Source organism: Amblyraja radiata, chromosome 24 (genome assembly GCF_010909765.2).
Source record: "Amblyraja radiata isolate CabotCenter1 chromosome 24, sAmbRad1.1.pri, whole genome shotgun sequence".
Taxonomy (NCBI): Eukaryota; Metazoa; Chordata; class Chondrichthyes; order Rajiformes; family Rajidae; genus Amblyraja; species Amblyraja radiata.
Window position 1 is genome coordinate 4429845 of NC_045979.1, and position 24996 is coordinate 4454840.

General features: G+C 45.3%; 2 protein-coding genes across 13 annotated transcripts in view; one reads left to right on the plus strand and one right to left on the minus strand.

Moving 5' to 3' along the window:
- The window catches only part of phtf1 (putative homeodomain transcription factor 1), a 39028-nt gene that overhangs the window by 12679 nt on the left and 1353 nt on the right, over positions 1-24996 (plus strand). For 2 of the 3 annotated variants that reach the window (XM_033042302.1, XM_033042303.1), the window contains exons 7-18: positions 1071-1140; positions 1818-1979; positions 3100-3198; positions 4296-4502; positions 7367-7495; positions 8237-8509; positions 10326-10457; positions 11598-11684; positions 14387-14542; positions 14769-14864; positions 16066-16191; positions 16418-17208. In XM_033042302.1, the coding sequence (XP_032898193.1) occupies positions 1071-1140; positions 1818-1979; positions 3100-3198; positions 4296-4502; positions 7367-7495; positions 8237-8509; positions 10326-10457; positions 11598-11684; positions 14387-14542; positions 14769-14864; positions 16066-16191; positions 16418-16435 (1555 nt within the window). In that variant the 3' untranslated portion in view covers positions 16436-17208. Of the gene's footprint in view, positions 1-1070; positions 1141-1817; positions 1980-3099; positions 3199-4295; positions 4503-7366; positions 7496-8236; positions 8510-10325; positions 10458-11597; positions 11685-14386; positions 14543-14768; positions 14865-16065; positions 16192-16417; positions 17209-24996 lie in introns of those variants that run through there. The other variant, XR_004415555.1, reaches the window with a different exon arrangement.
- magi3 (membrane associated guanylate kinase, WW and PDZ domain containing 3) overlaps positions 19425-24996 on the minus strand; it is a 138856-nt gene continuing 133284 nt past the window's right edge. For 8 of the 10 annotated variants that reach the window (XM_033042298.1, XM_033042301.1, XM_033042297.1 and 5 more), the window contains 2 exons: positions 24736-24874; positions 19425-21931 (listed from right to left, as the gene is read on the minus strand). In XM_033042298.1, the coding sequence (XP_032898189.1) occupies positions 21138-21931; positions 24736-24874 (933 nt within the window). In that variant the 3' untranslated portion in view covers positions 19425-21137. The other 2 variants (XM_033042299.1, XM_033042300.1) reach the window with 2 other exon arrangements.

Below are 24996 nucleotides of genomic sequence, written 5' to 3' on the forward strand. Positions count from 1 at the left end.
ATTCACAATGTCTAACTTGGACTGTTGCAAAAGCATTCAAAGATCTCGATTTTACAAAGAGGCACACTCGGTAAAAGCAAGGAAGTAGAAGTTCTTGCCGAAGTAAAAAAACACTATAAATCACTTGTTAGATGCAGAGGAAGGATTGTTCAAATGTGAACTCTAAGCTTTAGGATGTCAATGCTTGAAAGAGGGAACACTGGAGATTGTTGGAATTATACCAGCTTGAGGAACTAATTATGTAGACCTGAAGAAGCTGGAATTTTACCCTTGAAACAGAATAAGTTAAGGAATATTTAATTAAGGTGCCCAAATCTACGAGGGACGTGGGTAGAAAGATGGGAGAAACTTCCAATGGCAGAAGGTTAGAAACCCGAGAAGAAGAAAGCTCTCGACCCGAAACGTCACCCATTCCTTCTCTCCAGAAATGCTGCCTGTCCAGCTGAGTTACTCCAGCATTTTGTGTCTTATCTTCAGAAGTAAGATAACTGGCAAAAGAACAAGACGGATTTTTAAAGGGTAAAATGTTAAAATGGTATCTACTGCATAGAAAATTGGTGGAATTTTGCAATGGGGATTGGAAAGGGAATTGTGCTTTTTTGGACTATGAGGGGGGGGGGGGGGGGGGAATAATGTAGGATGTGGGACTAATTGGATAACTTGCAGGGCTGCATTGAACATGGAAGACCCAGTAACCTAATTTCCCTTGACTAATATATTCAATGAATTTGATGATATTAACTTTTCCCAGGACTGGGCCCAGTTCTTGCGATACATTCTTATCAAGACAACATCCAGATTGAGTAGTGTCTTTATAACTCTTTACTAATCTATCCAGTGAAGCATTTCTGCATTCAGTTTCCATTTATTTTTGAGACCTGGTGATTCTAGGTGGCGGATTAAAAATGATGAGACTATTTGTGGATCATGAACATCCCAGAGATGAAAATCTAACAGTGAAAATCTTTTTCCATAAACCTCCCTTCCAAATCTGGGGAATGAATGCTGGTGCTCCGTTTTATTCCGGAGTGTGTATGCATGGAATGAAGTGTCTTTTCCTTTATCCTCAGAACTACACAAACAAGACACCTATCTAGGAAGGTTGAGCGTGGCTCCATGGTCCCCACGCCCAATGGGAAAGTAAGTCCGTACCCCTAATTGTTGTGGTCTGGTGCTTCTGATTCATAATTTATGGCCAACAGCAGCAGGGGTGTATCATTCAGTTGCTTGAGTCCATAGTTGCTGACTTGCATTTCCACTCAGTTTGTACACATTTACTTCAGATATGTTGCTTGCAGATTGATCAATCTGTGGATTAATTCTCAATTTATCTATTGTTTAGATGACGATTTGGAAGTCATCCGTAGATCGCTAATGATTTTATTAGAGCTGGAGCCTCTTGTTGTTAAGAATAGGTGAGGGAGAAAAGATTTAATAGGAACCTGAGGGGCTAGTGTTTTACACAAAGGATGGTGGGTGTATGGAACGAGCTGCTTGAGAAGGTGGTTGAGGCAGGGACTATCACAAAGTTTAAAAAAACATTTGGGCATGTGCATGGAAACGATAGGTTTGGAGGGATATGGGCCAAATGCAGGCAGGTGGGACTAGTGTAGATGGGACATGTTGGTTGGTGTGGGCAACTTGGGCCAAAGGGCCTGTTTCTTAGCTGTATGCCTTCATGCCTGTAATAAGGATTAGAAAATGAATTTCAGTTTCTGGTAGTCACTTAGTTCTTGTTCAGACCTGTCGACCTGTTTTGTACTCTGTAAAGTCTGCACAGCGATACACCAGGCTTTAAACCTCCTTCATGTTCGCAGGATACACAGCAAAGAGTTGCCAGTCGAGGTTCAGAGGATAATTCCAGTGAAGAAACAGAGGGCCAAACACGGCACTTGCTATCGCAGCAAAGGGTGAAGGGAACTTTGAACATGTTACGACTGCGAAGAAGTGCACAATCCAAAACAACTGGAGTTGCAGAGGTTGTGTGTGCGTGTGTGTGCGTGTGTGTGCGTGTGTGTGTGTGTGTGTGTGTGTGTGTGTGTCTCTCTCTCTGTGTCTCTCTGTGTCTCTCTCTCTCTGTCTCCCTCTCTCTCTGTCTCCCTCTCTCTCTGTGTCTCTCTCTCTCTGTCTCTCTCTGAAAACCACATCTCCACAAACATTTCTGTTCTATTCACACCACCCCCACCCAAGTGAATTACAGTCTGCAAGTGAAGTTAGACATGTCTAGTTAAATGTAGTGTTTGGTGTTTTTTAAATACTGGTTTTTAAATGTGTATATGTGGGGGGCGGGGGGGGGAGGGGGAAACCGTTTAAAATCTCTTCCCTGTCCGGGAGACCCGACCTTTTCCCTGTCGGGTCTCCGTTGTCGTTGGGGCCTAGCACCGTGGAGCGGCCTCCAACCTGAACGACCCGGGGGCTCGGGAGACTGCGCTGCGGACTACTCACCATCGTGGGGCTGGCCGGCCTCGGAACGTGGGGAGCGGTGGTGACTCGCTGCTGCGACTGGACTCCTGGGGCTCGGAGGCTCCAGCAACGCAGCCGCAGGTCCGGTGGACTGGGACATCGGGAGCTCACGGGTCCGGGGGGAGAGAGAGACCGCTTCCCGGAGCTCCCGCAATGCGACTTCTCCAGCCCGTGTCGCGGGGTTTGGAACGACCCGGAGCGGGGAAGTACATCACCCGGCACGGCTTCGTGGCCGTGGGACATTACAGCGCCCGCCGGGGGCTTCAACTTCGAGACTTCTAGACCGGGAGCGGGGCCGTAAATCGCCCGCCCGGCACGGCCTAAAATGGCCGTGGGACTTATCATCGCCCGCCTGGGGCTTGGACATCGGGAGAGACATGGAGAGCAGGGGAGAGAAAAGACTTTTGCCTTCCATCACAGTGGGTTCACTGTGATGGATGTTTGTGTGAACTTAATTGTGTGTATGTCTGTAGGACATTGTTTTTGTTTGTATGGCTGTGGAAACAAAATTTTGTTTGAGTCTCACTGGGGCTCAAATGACAAATAAATAAATTTGTATTGTATTGTATTGTATTTGGAGCAACTTTAACCAAGTCCTGTCTTTGTTCCTGCAATCACTTTCCCTTCTACTTACAGGGTAGAGAGAAGATTCCAAGGTGGGAGATTCCTAAACGGCTGGTGGGAGATTCTGACAGTTTACAGGACTCCGAGTTTGAATCTCCAGCCCCAGATCAGGTATGAACTTCAACGATGAGTTTATCAAAGTATCTACCATAAGATCAAGATTGGGTTCCCTTACATAGTAAGTGGTTGTCTTTCTCAGTCTGCCCATTTAAAGAGGAGGGGAGGGAGCAAGGCATAAAATCATCCTAGGAGAGACACAAAAAGCTGGAGTACCTCAGCGGGTCAGACGGCATCTCTGGAGAGAAGGAATAAGTGACGTTTCAGGTCGAGACCTTTCTTGAGTTGAAACATCACCTATTCCTTTTCTCCAAAGATGCTGTCTGACCCGCTGAGTTACTCCAGCTTTTTGTATCTATCATGCTCTGCAGTTTTGGTGGGCAGCCGATCTTTGGCAGAGCCTTAAATAGGCCATCTCTGCTGACGAGGTTGAACGCCTTGGTGAGGTCAATGAAAGCAACATACAGGGGCATCTGCTGTTCTCTGCACTCCTCCTGGAGCTGGCGAATGGAGAAGACCATGTCGACTGTTGACCTTCCAGCTCGGAAACCGCACTGTGACTCTAGGTAGACACGTTCTGTCAGCCTCTGCAGGCGGATCAAGATGACCCAAGATGACCTTGCCGACGATGTTGAGGGGGGAGATGCCTCTGTAGTTGTTGCAATCGCTTCTCTCGCACTGGGAGCCGTATGGAGTTGTGCGGGGCTGGTCCTGACATCGCGCGGGTCTCCGAAAAAGTGACACTGTCCAAAAACCCCGCGAGGCCGTACGCCTCAAGCCACCACGTTTGGTCGAGCTCGCCGCATGCAGTCGCATGCTGGTGGGACAGGCCCTTAAGGTAGTCTTGCAATGCTTGATCAGGTCATGGGGAACCCCGTCGCCGCCTGCGTGAGTTTTCTCCAAGATCCCACACTCCAAATACGTACAGGTTTGTATGTTAATTTGCTTGGTATAATTGTATAAATGTAAAATTGTCCCTAGCGTGTGCAGGGCAATGTTAATGTGCATGGATTGCTGGTCGCTGCGGACACGGTGGGCTGAAGGGCCTGTTTTTGAGCTGTATCTCTAAACTAAACTAAAACTAAGTAGACTCGCAGATACAGACGTAAAATGATTGGGTGTTTTATTTTTCTTCCTTTATTTATTCGCAGGATAATTCGTACATGAGCTTCAGCTCCCTAAGCTGCAGTAATTCCCGGCAGGACTCCGAGAGTAGTCAGCAGGGCTCAGAGACTGAGGATATGTTATGGGATGATCTTCTCAATGGTCCTCGATGCCATTCCTCTTACAGCAGTGAGAGTGACTGTGAGAACATGCAGAGAGTGCCACTGCCGAAGAAAGAGTCCAAAGATGAACAGGTGGGTGCGGCTGATCAGTGCAACGATTTTTAGCTCGTTTTATAACAACAATGGTTTGCATTTATTAAATAAAATCACAAACTGCTGGAAATACCAAGAACTCAGCATCTCTGGAAAGTGAAACATTTAATATATCGGGTTGTGAATCCTTCAACAGAACTAGGAAAGTGAGAAAATAAGTGAGTCTGAAGAAGGGTCTCGACTTGAAACATTTCCCATTCCTTCTCTCCAGGGATGCTGCCTGTCCCGCTGAGTTACTCCAGCATTTCGTGTCTTTCTTTGGTGTTTAACCCGCACCTGCAGTTCCTTCCTACACAATAGAATGATAGAAATGTCCAACAGATCAGGATGCCTCCAGGGAGAGAGAATAAACTGAGGGCAGGTGAGGAGAAACTCATTATAGATGGCAGAACAAAGGTGAACTCAGAGGTTTGAGAAATAGATGTATTCAAGGGTTCTGTCATTCTTGATGTAAGAGAAGCCAGGGCAAATGATGAAGGAAGACTAGTCAGGCATCTGTATGGAAATTCTCTAAATATAAGCAGATACAATGGAGATATAGGAATAGTGAAAATAAAATGGCGTTATTACAAGGTGCAAGGTAGGAGAAAACATGTGTGTGAGTCTGGACATTGTAATGAACATGTGTGTGAGTCTGGACATTGTAATGCATAAAGCAGTGATTTGCTTGTAGTTCATTCTCGTGCACCACTTTCAGTTTTCACTATGTAGTCTCTATATTGAAGAAACTAAATACAATTGGATCACTGGTTTCTTGGATTATTGCTGTTTCATCCACAGAAGTGACCTTGAGCTTCCAGTTGCCTGTCAGTCCATCAGTAATTTTCCATTCATTCCCATTCTGATCTATCTGAATGTGGGCTCCTGTACTCTTCCAATAAGGTCCAAATAGGCCTGAGGAGCTGTACCGTATCTTCCATCTGAGCATGTTCTGGCCTTTTGGACTCCACGTTGAATTAAACCATTTCAGGTGACTTTTTGCTTGTATCAGAACTGGCTAGTTCTGCAGTAAATCCAAGCATCTGTGACATTAACAGATTTTCTCTCTACAGACACTGCTATGGCCAGAGCTTTAACTGTGTCCCTTTGTTTGTTTGTGCTCTCTCTCTTAACACTTATTCAGACACCTCCGTATATGTTGGGATTACCTTGCAACCCTGGCCTTCTTTGCAATTTGCGACTAGCCTGTTTTCTTATTTTCCCAACTCTGATGAAGGGAGTCCCATAATGTTTGGGACAAAGACCCATCATCTATTTATTTGCCTCTGTAAATCACAATTTGAGATTTGTAATAGAAAATATCACATGTGGTTAAAGTGCACATTGCCAGATTTTATTAAAGGCCATTTTTATACATTTTGGTTTCACCATGTAGAAATTACAGCAGTGTTTATACGTAGTCCCCCCCCCCCCCCCCCCCCCATTTCAGGGCACCATAATGTTTGGGACACATGGCTTCACATGCGTTTGCAATTGCTCAGGTGTGTTTAATTGCCTCCTTCATGCAGGTAAAAGAGAGCTTTTGCCTTGTATATGCTGAAGAGAAAACTGAAGGGGACTAGCCCCTAAAACAAGCATAGGCTAAAGATGGCTGCAATACAGGCCTGGCAGAGCATCACCAGAGAAGACACCCAGCAACCGGTGATGTCCATGAATCGTAGACTTTAAGCAGTCATTGCAGGCAAAGGATATGCAACAAAATACTAAACATGACTACTTTCATTTTCATGACATTGCTGTGTCCCAAACATTATGGTGCCCTGAAATGGGGGGACTATGTATAAACACTGCTGTAATTTCTACATGGTGAAACTAAAATGTATAAAAATGGTCTTTATTAAAATCTGACAATGTGCACTTTAACTTCATGTGATTTTTTTTCTATTACAAATCTTAAATTGTGGAGTACAGAGGCAAATAAATAAATGATGGGTCTTTGTCCCAAACATTATGGAGGGAAGTGTATCTCTCCTCCTTCCACAGATGCTGACAGATCAGTATTTTCTGTTATTTCAGATGTTAAGCATCTACAGTTTATTTATTTTCAATGATGGCTTGCCTCTAATGCAGTGCCTTTAACGCAGTAAAACATTCCCCAGTGCTTCAGGAGAGAGTTGACAGAGAAGCGAGCATTGGGCACTGGCTCCCTTTGCATTGTAGAATTCCACAGTCTCAACACCAATGTAGTCTTGGGAACCAAACTCTTCACAAAACACTCCACCAATACTCTATGGGGAAAGGGTTGAGAGAACTTGATTTGGAACAAATAGTGACCACTGCTTTGCTCAATGTGCTCAGCAAGTGCATGTACCCTGTGGTGAGAAGCTTGCTACTTACCAGCAGAGCATTCTCCTGAATGTCCGTCCTTTCCAAATGTTAGTTACCATCTGGTGTGTGCGTGAATGACTGATCCGACAGCATTTTAAACTAACTCTACCTTCACTGAATTGTGTCTTGCCATCTCCACTGATAGTCTACAAAAAAAGGACCTCTGCTTTTATTATCTGTTGTTCTGATTTGTATTAGTTTCCACTTTGATGGAAGTTTAAAAAAAATCCTCACTCTGATGTTCACTGTCCTTGTCCACTCGATATCCTTGTCCACTCTCTCTCACTTTCTCTCTCTCTCTCTCTCTCTCTCTCTCTCTCTCTCTCTCACACTCTCACACTCTCTCTCTCTCACTCTCACACTTGCTCACGTTCTCTCTCTCTCACTGTCTCACACTCTCATTCTCTCTCATCTCCAAAATGACAAACCTCCAATGCCTTTTCTATCCTCATTTAAAAGACGATGGTGCTCTTTCAGTCATTGGTGGCTCTAAAGTGAACATTATTTAATTTCAGAACCACTTGAACTGGTTGTACAGCAGCAGCCGGAGTTCGGAGAGAGTCAGCGCCATTGTCTGGGAAGGAAATGAATGCAAGAAGTTTGATATGTCCGTCCTGGAGATCAGTGGAATGATCATGAAGCGGGTGAGTTTCTGGACTAATCTCGTGGTAAACGGTGAAAGTGACTTGAAACCTGATTTCTCTCTGGGACTGAGACGAGACAGTGAATGAGAGGGTGGTTGTTATGTATGTGACACGAGACAGTGAATGACGGGGTGGTACGGGGATGTCTGGGCAAGGTGCCTCTGGATTTAGAAAAGATCCAGCCCAGGGTTGCTGTGGTGTTACTCAGATGGATGGGAGGGCAGGGCAGGGCAGTGAAATGAATTTGCCAGCAGCGGTACATAAAAAAAGAATACACAATAAAAATGTAACACAAACATCCACCACAGCATTCATCACTGTGGTGGAAGGCACAAAGTTTGGTCAGTCCTCCTCCATTTCCAGTGGCATACAGCGTGGCAACAGGTCCGATGGCCCAATTTGCCCAAACCGACCAACATACCCCATCTCCACTAGTCCCACCTGCCTGCGTTTGGCCCTTATCCTTCGAAAACTATCCCACCCATGTATCTGTCTACATATTTTTTTTAAACTGTCCATTATTTAAATACCCATTCTTTCCAAAAGCTAGTTAAAGAAATGTGAAAGCCTAGATTAATTAGCGTTTGAATACGTCAAAGGTGTCTAAACTCCAGACATAGATTTTGGATTTTTAAGGGAGAATGAGAGCTGTGGATTTCTGCAAATACTATTCTTCCTCTCATTTCTCCCTCTGCCCTCCCTCCGCCTCACCTATGTTCTATTTATATTTTACATCAACAGGCAAATACCTTTGAGCAGCAGAATGGTTACCGGATCCTGGGATACGTGGTGACTTCTGTCCTCACCCTGCTGCCCTTTGCATTTCGCCTTTTCCAACAGAAAACCTTGGACCAGCTGGCCTCGTCTTCTGTTTCTGAGCTACTGACAATCAGCTGTGGCGGGAACCCTGAGGGGCTTCTCATTGTCTTGGTGCTGATTAACATTTTGGAGCGTTTTTGTTTGATGTGGATGTTCTTCTTCATTCTTTGTGTGGCAGAGAGAACATATAAACAGGTGAGCAACAATGGAGTCTCAGTTGGACAAAAGTGCTGGAGAAACTCAGCGGGTGCAGCAGCAGCATCTATGGAGCGAAGGAAATAGGCAACGTTTCAGGCCGAAACCCTGAAGGAAATAGGCAACGTTTCGGGACGAAACCCGTAAGGGTTTCGGCCCGAAACGTTGCCTATTTCCTTCGCTCCATAGATGCTGCTGCACCCGCTGAGTTTCTCCAGCAGTTTTGTCTACCTTCGATTTTCTAGCATCTGCAGTTCCTTCTTGAATATGGAGTCTCAGTTAACCACTGGCCTAATGTTATCAGATTGCAGCATCTCACCCAACCCTTCCTCATGCATTGAAATCCTCGCCTAACCTGTTATCTCCAAACCGTTGACGGTTGAGGTTAATCCTGTATATTCCTGGCTTCCCTCCTATTTTCCACCACCTGAAAGCTGCTGACCTTGCTTCATTCATCAAGTGCCAATGACGTTTCTCCCCTAGGTTCACCTCCTGTGTTTCCCATTCACACAATGCCTCACTTTAGTATTTTCATCCTCATTTCTAATCCTTTTATCTTTAAAATCTCAGCTCTTAATTTTGGGCAAATTGGCAGCCCATAATTTTAATTGCTCCAGCATTGGTGTCTGTTAATATTGGAACCTCTGGCCAAATGAAACCAAATGAGAATGCAATCGTACAAATAATTTAATCAAAACCTCTCTCTTATTGCTGTAGTTTCTCTTCACTGAGACGTGGTGTTAAGTCTCGTTTGATATTCCTCATGGGGTCTGCTTTTGGAAGTTTTGCTACATTCCTAAATAGGAACACGATGTAACATGAGTATCTTCATATTTTGGTAATACACATAAACGTCACACTGAATGTGATCCCATGTGGTTTAAACCCAACTTAAGCCTCCTCTGCAGTTCTGGCAAGTCTCCTCCCATTGCCTTTTCTTTCCATTGCTCTCTCTCATCCCTGCCCATTTTTTGTGGCTGCTTTTTCTGAAAACAATCAAAGAGACATTGAGTCATACAGCAGGGAAACAGGCCATTCGGCCCAGCTTGCCTACACCGACCAACATGCCCCATCTACAATAGTCCCACCTGCCCCGCGCTTGGCCCATAACCTCTACCTATCCTATCCATGTACCCATCTCTTCACCTCTGCATACCCTTAGTCCCATGCCCCCCTCCCCTTTGCATCTCTGTCTTACTGCTCTATTTTGTTTTGTTCTTGACTCACCATGTAAAGCGACTTTGAGTCCTTGAAAAGCGCTATACAAATAAAATGTATTATTATTATTATTACCTGTCCAAATGTCTCTTAAATGTTGTGATAGTACTTCAGTTAAAATTCTTGCAAATGACTTCTTCAATGTTTGAAACTTAATCAGGTCATCCACCCACACTAATTCCTGCAAGTATGTGTACTTGCCCCCTTTTATTTCTGTAGTTCAGGCTTTCTGTCATTTCTATTTTCCTTTTGAAAGTGTCTGCACTCTGTGAAGAAAATGTTTCTCCATATTTGTTTGTAACTTTTGTAATTGCAACCCCATATTACGAATCTAATTATCTAAAAAAGGTTATTCTCCAATCTGTATGTTACTTCATGCAGAATAAGGTTGTGATGAATCTATTTCAGAAAATGGTTGCTCAGTGGGACACGACTACCAGTCTACAATGGGTGCAAGGTTATCAGGATGCTGGCTCTGGTTTATAATCCTTTACTTTATTGGAAAGCAATGTATCTATTGAATTTACGTACTCTTTTGATGATGCCCGTTCCCTACTAGATGGGTAAAGCTCACAGCTTCCTCTTTATTTCTGCACAGCGCTTGCTGTTTGCCAAGCTCTTCAGTCACCTGACGTCGGCTAGGAAGGCTCGCAAGTCCGAGATCCCCCATTTTAGGCTGAAGAAAGTGCAGAACATCAAGATGTGGTTATCACTTCGCTCATACCTAAAGGTAGGTGCAATGATCACAAAATAATGAAGCACATGAAGTGTATTTAATGACACAAAATGCTGGAGTAACAGACCCGCTGAGCTACTCCAGTGTTTTGTGTCTATCTTCAGTTTAAACCAGCATCTACATCAGTCCGAAGAAGGTTCTCGACCTGAAACATCACCCATTCCTTCTTTCCAGAGATGCTGCCTGACCTGCTGAGTTATGCCCCTGTCCCACTTAGGAAACCTGAACGGAAACCTCTGGAAACTGCACCCCACCCAAGGTTTCCGTGCGGTTCTCGGAGGTTGCAGGTGGTTGCCGGAGGTTGCAGGTAGTGGAAGGGAGACTGACAAAAACCTCCGGGAACCTCACGGAAACCTTGGGTGGGGCGCAAAGTCTCCAGAGGTTTCCGTTCAGGTTTCCTAAGTGGGACAGGGGCTTAACTCCAGCTTTTTGTTCTTTGGTTTAAACCAGCATCTACAGTTCCTGCCTACACAAGTGTAGGAAGCAGTCTTTATCCGGGATACTATGAATTAGTGTCGAACACTTTTTTAAGCAGCTTCCTCCAGCAAAATCATTGAAATTGACCAAAGAAGGCAGTGAGTTTGAGACACACAAACAGTTTTCTACTCAACATTTCAGCACCAGCAAAGTGTTGGGAGAACTCAGCAGGCCAAGGTGCCTCTGTGGAGGGAAATGGGTAGACGATGTTCTTGGGTTCCTCCAGCAGTATGGCATTCGCTCAGGAATTTTGAGAAATTGTACCCTTATTGTTCAATCCACTTACCCACGAGCTTCTGAGGGATCATGCTGGAAGAATGAAAAAACAGAACTACAAACTGAAAAACTAACACGCAAACATGAACCATGAGTGCGATGTTTGCAAATGGCCCAATTTGGAGCGCAGAGAATTACCGGAGATTTATCACAGATTAAAACCTATCATCTATTGCCTTCCAAATTGTGATAAAATACACAGCCGCATAATGGTGCCTTTTTCTTACTTTTGTTGATTCTTTGTTTTTCACTAATTATCCATCTTATCTACTGGTAGCCCTGAATCGCTTATTGTTATCTCTTGTATTTTTGTTCCTCTTGAAACTTTCTCTCTTTATATATATTTAACACCGTTTTGTGGTCTGTCTCTTTCTTTCACAGAGGCGAGGCCCTCAGCGATCGGTTGACGTTATTGTTTCATCAGCATTTTTACTTACTCTCTCCATTGCTTTTGTCTGCTGTGCTCAGGTAAGACTTGGTACTTGTTGCAGTTTATTGGAAAAGGGGAGAGTTTCTTTGACAACCTATAGAGAGGCCAGAGTCTCGTGGGAAATGACGCATGAGCTTTGGTGCAGGGGTGTTGGGCTGGCAGGGAGAAGGGCGGAAGGTTTCTAATATAGCCTATTGGTGTGATTCCTTAAGCATTTGAGAGGTTGATGTTATTTTGTGTTAATCTTCACCAACAACCTGGAGTTGGAAGATTTTTATTTAGTTTGTTTCCAGGACTGAGACGTTGTAGCTATGGAAACCTGGCAAAGAGATGGACAGGACTGGCAACTTAAACCAGGTTACAAATGCTATAGGAGATAGAGGTGGGGGTGTTTATAAGGTCATAAGGAATTAGGCCATTTGGCCCTTCATGACCATTCAAGGAATCGGGCAATGTGGCCATTCAATCATGTCTGATCTATCTCTCCCTCCTAACCCCATTCTCCTGCCTTCTCCCCATAACCTCTGACACCTGTACTAATCAAGAACCTATCTATCTCTGCCTTAAAAAGGCAGTGTTGCTGTATGATGGAGAGTGTCGTGGATGAGATGACATTACTGATGGTTCAGCCAGTGAAGCTCTATGGGTGGAACAGATAAATAAAAAAGGGATGATCACCTTGTTGGGAGTGTACTGTAGGTCCCCAAATAGTCAACGGGAATTGGAGGAGCAAATATGCCAAATATCTGTGGCTAGGCAAGTTTCTGGAGAGTATAATGAGGAATAAGATGTTTTCCGCATTTGGATAGACAGGCTGATTTCGGATAGTCACTATTATTTTGTACCTGGGAGATTATGTCTTACAAATCTGATTGAGTTTTTGAAGAAGTAACCAAAAAGGTTGACAGGGGTAAAGCCGCAGACATTGTCTATATGAACTTCAGCAAGGCATTAGATAAGGTTCTGCATGGGAGGTTGCTGTTAATGATTTGGATGAGAATGTAGAAGGCAAGATTGGTAAGTTTGCAGATTACATTAAAGTGCATGGTATCGTATTTAGCAAATGTGGTCATTAAAAATTGTAGCAGTATCTTGACCAGTTGGGCAAGCGGGCTGAGGAATGGTTAATAGAGTTTAATATAGATCAGTGCGAGGTATAGCATTTTAGGAAGTCAAACAAGGGCAGGACTTCCACAGGTCCCCGGGGAGCATGGTAGAACAGAGGGATCTAGGAGTGCAGGTACATAATTCCTTGAAAGTGGCATCACAGGGAGATAAGGTGATTAAGAAGGCTTTCGGCACATTGGCCTCCATCAGTCAGGTTATTGAGTATAGAAGTTGGGATGTTATGTTGCAGTGATGCAAACATAGAAAATAGGTGCAGGAGTAGGCCATTCGGCCCTTCGAGCCTGCACCGCCATTCAATATGATCATGGCTGATCATCTAACTCGGTATCCTGTACCTGCCTTCTCTCCATACCCCCTGATACCTTTAGCCACAAGGGCCACATCTTAAATATAGCCAATGAAATGGCCTCAACTACCTTCTGTGGCAGAGAATTCCAGAGATTCACCTCTCTCTGTGTGAAAAATGTTTTTCTCATCTCGGTCCTAAAAGATCCCCCTTATCCTTAAACTGTGACCCCTTGTTCTGGACTTCCCCAACATCGGGAACAACCTTCCTGCATCTAGCCTGTCCAACCCCTTAAGAATTTTGTACGTTTCTATAAGATCCCCCCTCAATCTTCTAAATTCTAGCAAGTACAGGCCGAGTCTATCCAGTCTTTCTTCATATGAAAGTCCTGACATCCCAGGAATCAGTCTGGTGAATCTTCTCTGTACTCCCTCTATGGCAAGAACGTCTTTCCTCAGATTAGGAGACCAAAACTGTACGCAATACTCCAGGTGTGGTCTCACCAAGACCCTGTACAACTGCAGTAGAACCTCCCTGCTCCTATACTCAAATCCTTTTGCTATGAATGCTAACATACCATTGGCCTTCTTCACTGCCTGCTGCACCTGCATGCCTACTTTCAAGGGCTGGTGTACCATGACACCCAGGTCCTGTTGCATCTCCCCTTTTCCTAATCGGCCACCATTCAGATAATAGTCTACATTCCTGTTTTTGCCACCAAAGTGGATAACCTCACATTTATCCACATTATACTGCATCTGCCATGCAGTTGCCCACTCACCCAGCCTATCCAAGTCATCTTGCAGCCTCCTAGCATCCTCCTCACAGCTAACACTGCCTCCCAGCTTCGTGTCATCCGCAAACTTGGAGATGTTGCATTCAATTCCCTCGTCCAGATCATTAATATATATTGTAAATAGCTGGGGTCCCAGCACTGAGCCTTGCGGTACTGCCTGCCATTCTGAAAAGGACCTGTTTACTCCTACTCTTTGCTTCCTGTCTGCCAGCCAGTTCTCTATCCATATCAATACTGAACCCATGTGCTTTAAGTTTGTATACAAGATGTTGGTGAGGCCACATTGGGAACATTTTTTTCATTTTGGTCACCCTGGCTCCACCAGCTGAGCCACTGAGCTTCAGACTCGCCTATCCATGTTCCATCATGATACTACCTGACCCGCTGAGTTACTCCAGCAGTCTTTTTTACATGTGCATGTTCTTTATTTCTGAGAGATGTTTTGTGATTTATATTGGAAGGAACTGCCTTCTGTTATGGCACCAGATACGTGTGCAGAATCCTTTACAACTCATTTTCTGAATCCACAGATCCTTCATGGTCACAGCAGCTTCCTGGACTCCTTGTATAACTGGGAGCTCCTCATCTGGGAGGCATCACTGACTGTTTTCTTGCTGAGGCTATTTACGTTGGGGTCAGAAGTCAGTAGGAAATACAATAACATTTCCATTTTGCTCACAGAACAGGTATGGAACTTACCTTTACATCGCCAGTTCATTGCAATGATGTTCCCACAGCCCTTCACTGGCACAAGGCTCAGTAACTGGGATTTGCCACTGCTGGAATTTAGCTTATTATTCAGCAATTGTTTTTATTATGACAAAACTGAAAAGTGTTGGAAATATAGAGAAAATCATTCATTTGTGGTGCAGGCCAAGTAGTGTTTACATTACTTCTCTTTTATTTTCATAGATCAATCTATACCTTAAAATGGAGACCAAACCCAACAAGAAGGAACAGCTTACCCTTGTCAACAATGTGTTGAAACTTGCCACAAAATTACTGAAGGTGAGCAGCTTGTCGGCTGGCTTTGTGTACTCTGTGTTGCCAAGCTACCGTGCTGCTACACAATCTTACTCTTGTGCTGTGTAATAGTTCTGCAACAACTACTTGGGATATATTTTCCATGGGTAACACTAATTCTTGGTCCTGTTCTTTCTCAACTTTCTGTGAGTGTAAATAGTGCTGTGGCATTTATTAATCGTGGACAAAAATCTGTCCACTTGCGCCACCAGCTTCTTGCTTAAAGGCGATCTGTACAACAACTGCACTAAACTTGATCGGGCTCAACGCCGACAAGACTAAGGAGTTAGTGGTGGACCCTTGCCCTGTCTCCATCAATGGTGTGGATGTGCAGTTTACCAGGGAGTATAAATACCTTGGAGTGTACCTGGACAGTAAACTGGACTGGTCCAGGAACGCTGAGGCCCTGTACAAGAAGGGACGGAGCCGGCTGTACTTTTTGGGAAGGCTCCACCCCTTCGACATCTGCAGTAAGATGCTGCAGATGCTTTACCAATCGGTGTCGTGTGCTGGGGCAGCAGGGCGAATGCCGCGGGCACCAACAGGATCAACAAACTCATCAGGAAGGCTGGCTCCGACCTGGGGGCGGAGTTGGATTCATGGGAGGTTGTCTTGGAGGGGAGGATGCTCCTCAAACTGCGGAGCATCTTGCACAAAACAGCTCACCCCCTCCATGACACACTGGACAACCTTAGGAGCACCTTCAGCAACAGACTGGTTCCACCATGACAGAAGCCCCCCAATCCTTTCCACTTGTCAATTTAATTTCATGCTTCATTTATTTTGAGTTTTATGACTGTCGGCAGATCAATTTCCCTCCTGGGATAAATAAAGTTCTATTGAAGGTACTCCTTGGGTTGACCAGTGTGTCATGGAGGGGGTGAGCTGTATTGTAACCAAAAAAAGCGAAAGTCCTTGTGCCTTACAAGCATAGCGCTGCGAGTGGAGCCCTACTCCAGAGACTTAGCTCAAATCTGAAATATTTGCACACAGTTCTTGTTTGGATGCCTACGTTAATACTTATTACTTAACCTTCAGTCACTAAAACAGGCAGATGAACCCTAACTGTCTTGTGGTTGTGAAAGAAATGTAGCAGCAACAGTGATGTTAAGGCCCTGCGTAAGACTCGTGCTTGTCATCTGCAGGCCGGCATCACTGATCCAAGTATCATGCTTTGCCTTTACAGGAGCTGGACTCTCCTTTCAGACTTTACGGACTGACTACAAATCCACTGCTCTACAATATCACCCGGGTTGTCATTCTGTCTGCCATCTCTGGAGTGATCAGTGATTTGCTGGGCTTCAATCTTCGGGTAAGTCGTGAACAATAAATCATCCTTCCCACTTTCTCTACCTACCCATTAATATTTTGTTCCAAGGTGAGATTGTTGCTTGAAGTCTTGCCTAATATCTTCCATTGAAGTCAAAGCTCAATGTTTAACATCAATGGCATTTAAAACTCATCTGCTCAAAGTCAGATAGTTAAGGTATCAGTTATTTGATTAGACCACACAGTTAACATAACTTTCTCTCCCCTAGCTGTGGAAGATTAAGTAAACTGCTGACTGCTCTGGTCAAGATGGTGAAGAACACTCCTACTCGACTGACATGACCACCTAACATCATTGCTTTCAGAACACTGACAAGGTGGAGGAATGCTTGTCGTTTTCCTCCCTGCCATGCTTTTGCTTCCACCAGCAAATTTGGAGGATCCCAGATTGAAAATCACTTCAATTCTTTACCAGTTTGCTACTTGTAAATGCAGCTTATGTTAAGGTCATAATAAGAGTAGAATTAGGAGTCTACTCTGCTGTTCAATCATGGTTGATCTATCTCTCCCTACTAACCCCATTCTCCTGCCTTCTTCCCCGAAACCTCTGACCCATACCAATCAAGAACCACATACTTGGTTGACAATAGATTCAAAGGAAGAGATCCATCAGGTATAAAAAGACCAGAGCTTTGGCCTAGGCATTTCTTCTTCATCCATCCCTCTACAAAGTGGCCCTGGCTCAGCACATCTCGTATTACAAATGTCCCACTCTGGTATGGCAGCTCCTGTTTTCACCCTATCCAAATACGAAATCTCAATTTTTAATTGTGTGTAGTATGATGCTTGAGTGAAAGATCCTGCAGAGCAGGTAAAGACAAGGCTGGTACTATAAATATAATATCCATGGACAGAAAGTGCTGCTAAAGTTGTTGATTAAGTAGTGACCCGTTGACTAATTGTACAGTCACAGGTTGTTTCTACAATGTTATTTGATGAAATCTGTCATTTCTAGTGATTGCCAGCTTGGCTTTCAAAATAAAGCAAAACTTCGACTTGAGCATCTCTCGTTTGATCTGTCAACTAATAAATGGGCTGGAGACCAGAGATTATACTAGTAACGGAGTTAGAGTACAGTACGTGTTGGATGAGAAATTGGGGTGACATTCAACATTTATCAAAAGCCTTTGTAGGATACACTCAAAGTTGCATGTCTAACCCTAAACTTGCACATTTGACCTTGCTACCACAGAGATAAGATTTAAACAAAATATATCTGATTGGGCCTGGGAGATTTATCTACTTTCATATGGTGTGATAGGCCGAATGGCCTAATGCCCCTGTCCCACTTAGGAAACCTCTGGAGACTTTGTGCCCAACCCAAGGTTTCCGTGCGGTTCCCGGAGGTTTTTGTCAGTCTCCCTACCTGCTTCCACTACCTGCAACCTCCAGCAACCACCTGCAACCTCCGGTAACCGCACAAAAACCTTGGGTGGGGCGCAAAGTCTCCAGAGGTTTCCGTTCAGGTTTCCTAAGTGGGACAGGGGCATAATTCTACTCCTATCAAGTCTACTCCACCATTCAATCACTCTCTCCTAACCACATTCCTTCTGAATTTTGCAGTCGGCAGGGCAATACTCTGCATATCGCCACCTTGGACATTTTTACATTTACCAAGCCAATTGATCTACAAACCTGTACGTCTTTGGAGTGTGGGAGGAAACCGAAGATCTCGGAGAAAACCCACGCAGGTCACAGGGAGACCGTACAAACTCCATACAGATAGCACCTGTAGTCGGGATTGAACCCGGGTCTCTAGCGCTGCAGTTTTTGCTGTAAGGCAGCAACTCTATCGCTGTGCCACCGTGACTGCCATTCTCCTGCCTTCTCCCCATAACCTGACACCAGTACCAATCAACAAACTATCGCTGCCTTAAAAATAGCCACCGACTTGGCGTCCACAGCCTTCTGTAGCAAAGTAATCCATAGGTTTTACAGTTCTCAAGACATGAGCCGTAAGCCATTAACATGCCTTAGTCTTTGTCATTCGCCACAGTACTTCTACAGAGAAGTCCTCATTGAAGACCACATACACTTTGGTTTCTGAGGGCTTCTATTCTTTCTTCCCCTTTATATGCTAATGATTTTATGTATCTTAACCAGAAGATTGACTATACAAGCTATAACTTGGGGGAACTTTAAATAATAGTAGTCAATAAGGTAGAGAGTGGCACAGCAGAAGGGAGCCAGAGACCTGGTTTCTTTCTGTATGGAGTTTGTACGTTCTCCCCGAGGACGCGTGGGTTTTCACCGGGTGCTCCAGTTTCCTCCCACAGTCCAAGACATACATGTTTGTAGGTTAATTGGCTTCAGTAAAAATTGTGAGTTGTCCCGAGTGTGGGATAATACATTGTTGGCGCACGAGGTTGGCCACAGGGCCTGTTTCTGTGCTGCATCTCTTAAAAAAAAAAAAAAAAAAGTGTGGCAAGGTGGTGCAGTGGTGGAGTTGCTGTCTATCAGCATCAGAAACCCAGGTTCAATCCTGACTATGGGTGCTGTCTGTACCGATGTTGTGCGTTATCCCTGTGATCTCGTGGGTTTTCTCCAGGTGCTCCAGTTTCTTCCCACACTCCAAAGACATGCAGGTTTATAGGTTAAATGGCTTTGGTTGAAAAAAACATTAATTCGTCCCTAGTGCATGGGTTAATCGGTGGTCGGCCTGGACTCGGTGGGCCAAAGGACCTGCTTATAAGCTGTATCTCTAAAGTCCAAAAGGTAGAGAACAGGTGCTCATTACCAAAGGTAGACACAAAATACTGGAGTAACTCAGCGGGACAGGCAGCATCTCTGGAGAGAAGGAATGGTCAAGACCCGAAACGTCGCCCATTCCTTCTCTCCAGAGATGCTGCCTGTACCACTGAGTTACTCCAACATTTTGTGTCTACCTTCGATTTAAACCAGCATCTGCAGTTCTTTCCTACACAGGTACTCAACCTATAGATTAGGAAGCACACCAAAAAATCTCATGTAGTTTCCTCACAGTTGTCAGCTTACTTCAAATACCACACAAATAAACAGCAATGTGTAGATTAATCAACCTCTAACATTGCCCCTACTTGTGCAGGGGGTGGATGAGAAAGTGTGACAACATAGAACAGGTATGAACCTTGAGTCAGTGTCGGCCAAAGGGCCCATTTCCATTTTGTATCTCCAAACTAAACTCTATTATCAGCTAGAGACAGTTACCTTTGATCTTGACCATTTTGAAACCAAGAATGAAAGTTAAGATTTATTTTACAGTGCAACAGTTCAACACCATAACCAAGGATTGCATTTTTCATGTCATACATAAAAAAATAATGAGGGTTTACAGATCTCTCCCTAATGACAGTATTTATAGAGACTGTACAGTATAAAAATTTACAACCAACAACTCAAGGCTTGTTCAGCTTTACTCAAAGGCCATACCTATGCCTTGAGTACTGTACAGTCTGCAAGATGCTTTGTATGTTACTGATGGGATGGAACAATGAATAATAGCTATTCTACTGCGAAGGAAATTCAGAGAATACTGTGGAGTGAAAAGCTGGAACTGATCAGTGGATGAGCGTTATGGAATATCAAAACATTTCTGCATGAATTCCTAAGTTCAACTTTTACACATTATCGCATATGAAATATAACAGTAAAGTGGTCATAAGACACTGTCTGTACCACACTCACAGTCCAGGGTCTTTATTTCCTACTGTGTTTTAGCTGGAAGGGTAGGGACAGGGACATACAGTGCCATGGAGGATAACAGAAATACTTATCGGCAACAAAGCCCCCTGCAGGGCAATGGAAGTTACGTACCAGATACAAAATGTTCAACCATTCAGAAGGAGAATGTGCCTCACAGATAGTGTATGTGGGGATGGGTGGGGGCTAGAGAAGAAGAGCACAGGCATTGGCCACGTATGGAGAGGCCATTCCGGAGAGGAACAAGGCTACAGACGGCTCATCTATTCTATCGCAGCCACCATTTCCAGAAGAATCTGTTACAGATCTTAAACGACTGAACATAAAGTGTTTGTGCTGCAACGAGCTCAGCGGGGCACAGAACGCGGATCAAACACGGAGAAATGTCTAAGCGCACCAATACCCTCCAACATTGGAGCAGGGTGAAGGTCCAACGCAGGTGGGATGGGAGATGCAGTGGCTTGTTTGAACAAGATGTGTGACTGAAGTTCTGAAGATCTCAACTGCAACGCCAAACAAATCGCTAATCCATGTGCAATATGTCCTGTGCCGATCCCGTTGCTTGTTAAAGTGACCAGCTAATCTTAAATCAGTCCAGGGAGCAGCGAATCGGGCAGAACATTTTCAGTGGCTGTTCGAGGAGAACTTACAGATGCTGAAACCAGCAGGCGAGAGGTCGCAGTTCAATCGTGGTCAGAATACGGTAAATTATTTCAGCTCAACATCAGGCGACAGGAAGATTTTCACAGAGTGTTAGAGAAAACGAGAATTAAAATGCCCCACAGCGAGGCACAATTTAGTCCAGACTGACAAAAAATAAATCAAACAAAACAAATAGCTGCCCTGGTTAATGATTAAAAAAAATGTCTCGGCGAACTAGTGATTTCAGGCCTGCAAAGAAATGGCAAGATTGTACCCATGATCTTACAGACAGACATCCCGTGACAGCTTGGTGCACTACTGCCTGACCTTGCTCACACACACAGCTTTCCCAGACGGGTACATCATGCCCATTAGCGCATACCTCGTCAACAATTAGCAGAACAGGGACACCCCCCACCTCCCACCAGAACGTCCTTCGCAGCCAGTAAAATATATTCCAGCGGCCGAGTACTGGAGTGATTCCTTCACTTGGACAGTCAGTCTTACAGAGAAATCGGTTGAACTGCATAATCTTTAAATAAGATGCAACAGATACTCAACAGAAATCAAAGTTTATAAAAAATAATTTAACATATAATTTGCTTTCTGTTACACGGGCCTCTGAGCATCGGGCTTTTTCCAAGGCCCAGGGGTAATTGTCTTTCTTGCCGTGGCTGCTGCTCTTCTGCTAGCAGGGCTGGAGTGTGATGTTGAGCCGCTCTGCTCACCCTTGCTTTGGTCCTGACTCTTCGCCCCACTGGCGCTGGAGCCGGGGGGATGGGCTGCAGCGGGGCGGCTCTGCCCAGCGCCGTGGCCGTGGCCGCTGCCGGGGGGACTGGGCTGCTCTCGGCCCTTGGCCGCCCGGACGCCGCTCTCTGGACTCCCGGTTCGGAGCTGCAGCAGGCTGGCTCCGTCCAGCGGCTCGCCCGCTGCTCCTCCACGCGGACCCCGACCTCCTGCTGCCGCCGGCCGCTCCATGGCGCCCACTACTCCCCGGGAGCCACCGCTTTGCAGCGTCGGGTTCCTGCATTCGTCCTTCCTGGGACTGCCCGGCTGCTCCCTGGTCCCCGCGGCTCTGCGTGGGCTAGCACCCCGCTTCTCCCTGTCGCTGAGCGGCCGCCCTCTCCTCGGGCTGCCTGCACTCTCACCCGGCACAAAGCTTCTCTGCTGTGCCGCCTTGTCCTTTGCCAAAGCCCTGCGAGCCTCCTCCTCCTCCACCCACCCAGCGCCCGCTATGTTGGGCCCGGGCTCCTCTTCTCTCTCTGGCTTCTCCTTTGATGGCATCTTTACAGGATCAGTAAGGTTCAGGGCGGAATGTGGATCGGATGGTGATAGCAAGTCTTCAGGAGCTGTGGGTAGTTCCTGGAGGCTGGAATATGGAATGTCCTGGGTATCGGGATTGTCTGGAAAATGCAACGCATTGAGTTAGGCATGAAACTAATAGCATTCTAACTTCAATGAAAACCTCTCCTGCACAACATCCCAATCTCCCCCTAACCAGTGTATACGCAGTGCCAGCCATGCATAATGCGGGAGAGGAGAGCAAAGAGGAGGGAGAGAGGAGGGGTGGAAGCAGACGAGACAATGTAGTTGATGTGGAGGGAAGACGGAACAGTAACATCACGGTGACAGATCGAGCAAACATGAATGTGATAGCCCTGGAGATTTATCATCAGTACAGGCTGTTGAAGTAATCTGCCATCCGTCCCTGAACCGGGCTACCGTCCCACAGGTCCACAGGTGGGTTAATTAAACCTTCCAAAGGGGGGGGGGGGGGGGTAGAAGCCGATTCAATACTTGTGTTGGAGCTACTAATTGAGAAATATTTATACCGTTTATCTACTCTCGCCATACATCCCAGTTTGCTTCAGGGGAGCTGAAGCTTGGAGGGTAGAAGATGATGGGCAGCTGGGACAGCACTGATGAGTCTTGAGGTGAAGGCAGATGAGAGCAGCAGTGAGCTGTGGGAAGGGGAGGAGAGGGGAGTCACTGGAGCATGTAAAGAGGAGGTGCCAGTGAATGTCATGTCTCTGGGTGCAACATTACAGAACAGAAAACAGGCTTTTGGTTCAAATAGTCCATGAAGGGAGCTGGTTTCAGTCTCATCCTGACATTCTTTCTGGCTTCTCTGAAATGTGGTTCTGCTGTTTGGACTTAACAGCTACCCAAAATATTCAATCTTTCTCTTCCACAGAAGCTGTCCAAGTACTCCCTGCATGTTCTTTGTTTTATTTCATATTTAGACCATTTGCTCTTGTGGCAGTGAGTTCTATATTGCGCTTCACTGACTGACAGGTTGGATTTAATATTATCTATTGGCTTCAAAATCTGATTTTCCCCACAACCGAGTAGTTTCTGTTTCTATTCGAGTGACAAAGACAATAGGTGCAGGAGTAGACCATTCAGCCCTTCAAGCCAGCACCGCCATTCAATGTGATCATGGCTGATTATCCCCAATCAGTACCCCGTTCCTGCCTTCTCCCCATATCCCCTGACTCCACTATTTTTAAGTCCTATCTAGCTCTCTCTTGAAAGCATCCAGAGAACCTGAGGCAGAGAATTCCACAGACTTACCACTCTCTGTGAGAAAAAGTGTTTCCTCGCCTCCGTTCTAAATGGCTTACTCCTTATTCTTAAACTGTGGCCCCTGGTTCTGGTCTCCCCCAACATCAGGAACATGTTTCCTGCCTCTAGCGTGTCCAAGCCTTTAACAATCTTATATGTTTCAATGAGATCGCCTCTCATCCTTCTAAACTCCAGAGTGTACAAGCCCAGCTGCTCCATTCTCTCAGCATATGACAGTCCCGCCATCCCAGGAATTAACCTTGTAAACCTATGCTGCACTCCCTCAATAGCAAAAATGTCCTTCCTCAAATTAGGGGGCAAAACTGCACACAATACTCCAGGTGTGGTCTCACTAGGGCCCTGTACAACTGCAGGAGGACCTCTTTGCTCCTATATTCGACTCCTCTTGTTATAAAGGCAAACATGCCATTTGCTTTCTTCACTGCCTGCTGTACCTGCATGCTTACTTTCATAGACTGATGTACAAGGACCCCCAGATCCCGTTGTACTTCCCCTTTTCCCAAGAGATGTTCCTTTGCTGGAACAAGAGATGTATTGGGTCGTTAATCTTTGGGTCAAACGTTGTGGGTTTATGGTGGCCTACCAGAAATCCGAGCACAATCCTGGCCAATTACTCACACTAGCTGTTTGAGATGCAATCTTCCACAAATCGATCATTCAATATAACCATTCTCAGGAAGGTGCAGGAATCTCATGACATGATACTGAACAAAAGCAAGGGGCCATACTTCTGGTGTCCTTCCCAATATTTTACCAGTATTAAAAAAATGATTAGGACCATTATCACGATTGCTTTGAAACTGTAATGTGCTTACGTTACCCGTCTCATCTCCGACAGCAATGACGACACTTCATTGCCCGTGAAGTGCATCGGGACATCCTGAGCTCAGGAAAAGTACTGTATAAAAAATTTGCTCCCTAAAAGCAAAGTTTTAGTGTAAACACGGAACTCCCTTAAATTCAGCAGATTTAAACAGACTGCAGGAGGGTGAGCGCATAGGCAAATGGACAGAGTGAGGTTGCCATGACGATGAGACCAAGGGCTTGATGAAGGGGGTACACAGGAAGACAGCAAAGGCGAGGGCAAAAAGCGAGAGAAAGACACACTGAATCAAAATGATAAAAGCTTTGAGAGTGTGAATAAAACCAATTAAAAGACGTGCTGATTTACCAGGTCCCAGGAGAGATGAGAGGAGATGTGAAGCCTCAGCGCTGCTCATGAGTCGTACATGTCGAGAGACTGCAAGGTGCCATTCCTAGAGAAGGGGAGGGAGAAGCCTAGGACTAAATGCAACTATGAGAATAAAATTAAAGTTCCACAGAAGATCACATTTCTGCAAAGCCAGTGGTCAAGAGCAGGCCGAAGAGACAGATACACACAGACCAAGGGGCAAGACGGAAGGAAGGGGGGAGGGGGGGGAGGGTCTTCAAAGGAATCTTCTAGCATTACCGCCTCATGATGGAAGCACCATTCAGCTCTATATCATTCGCTGGATTGGGTGGTGGTGGAAGAAGCAAAAAAAAAAAAAAAAAAAAATCACTGCTTGATCACCCCCACCCCAGTCATTTATTATATTACAGCAATTAGTTCTGTAAAATTAAGGCTGAAAAGGAAACCCACCAAAGTCAGGCACCTGACCCATGCCTGGCTTCAGGACAAGATGCGCTTTCCTGCCTCCGGACTGAATCAGCTCGATGGCTCTTTTGTGCGTGATCCCTTGCGTAGATTCTCCATTGATCTCAACAATCTGATCACCAACCTGCAAGAGTGGAGGAAGAAAAAAAGAGAAAATCACATTCTGACGGATGTGGTGGCATCCATGGGGAAGGCAATACAAAAAGTAAGAGCTTGTTCTCACAGAGACCCAGGACCGTTGGAGAC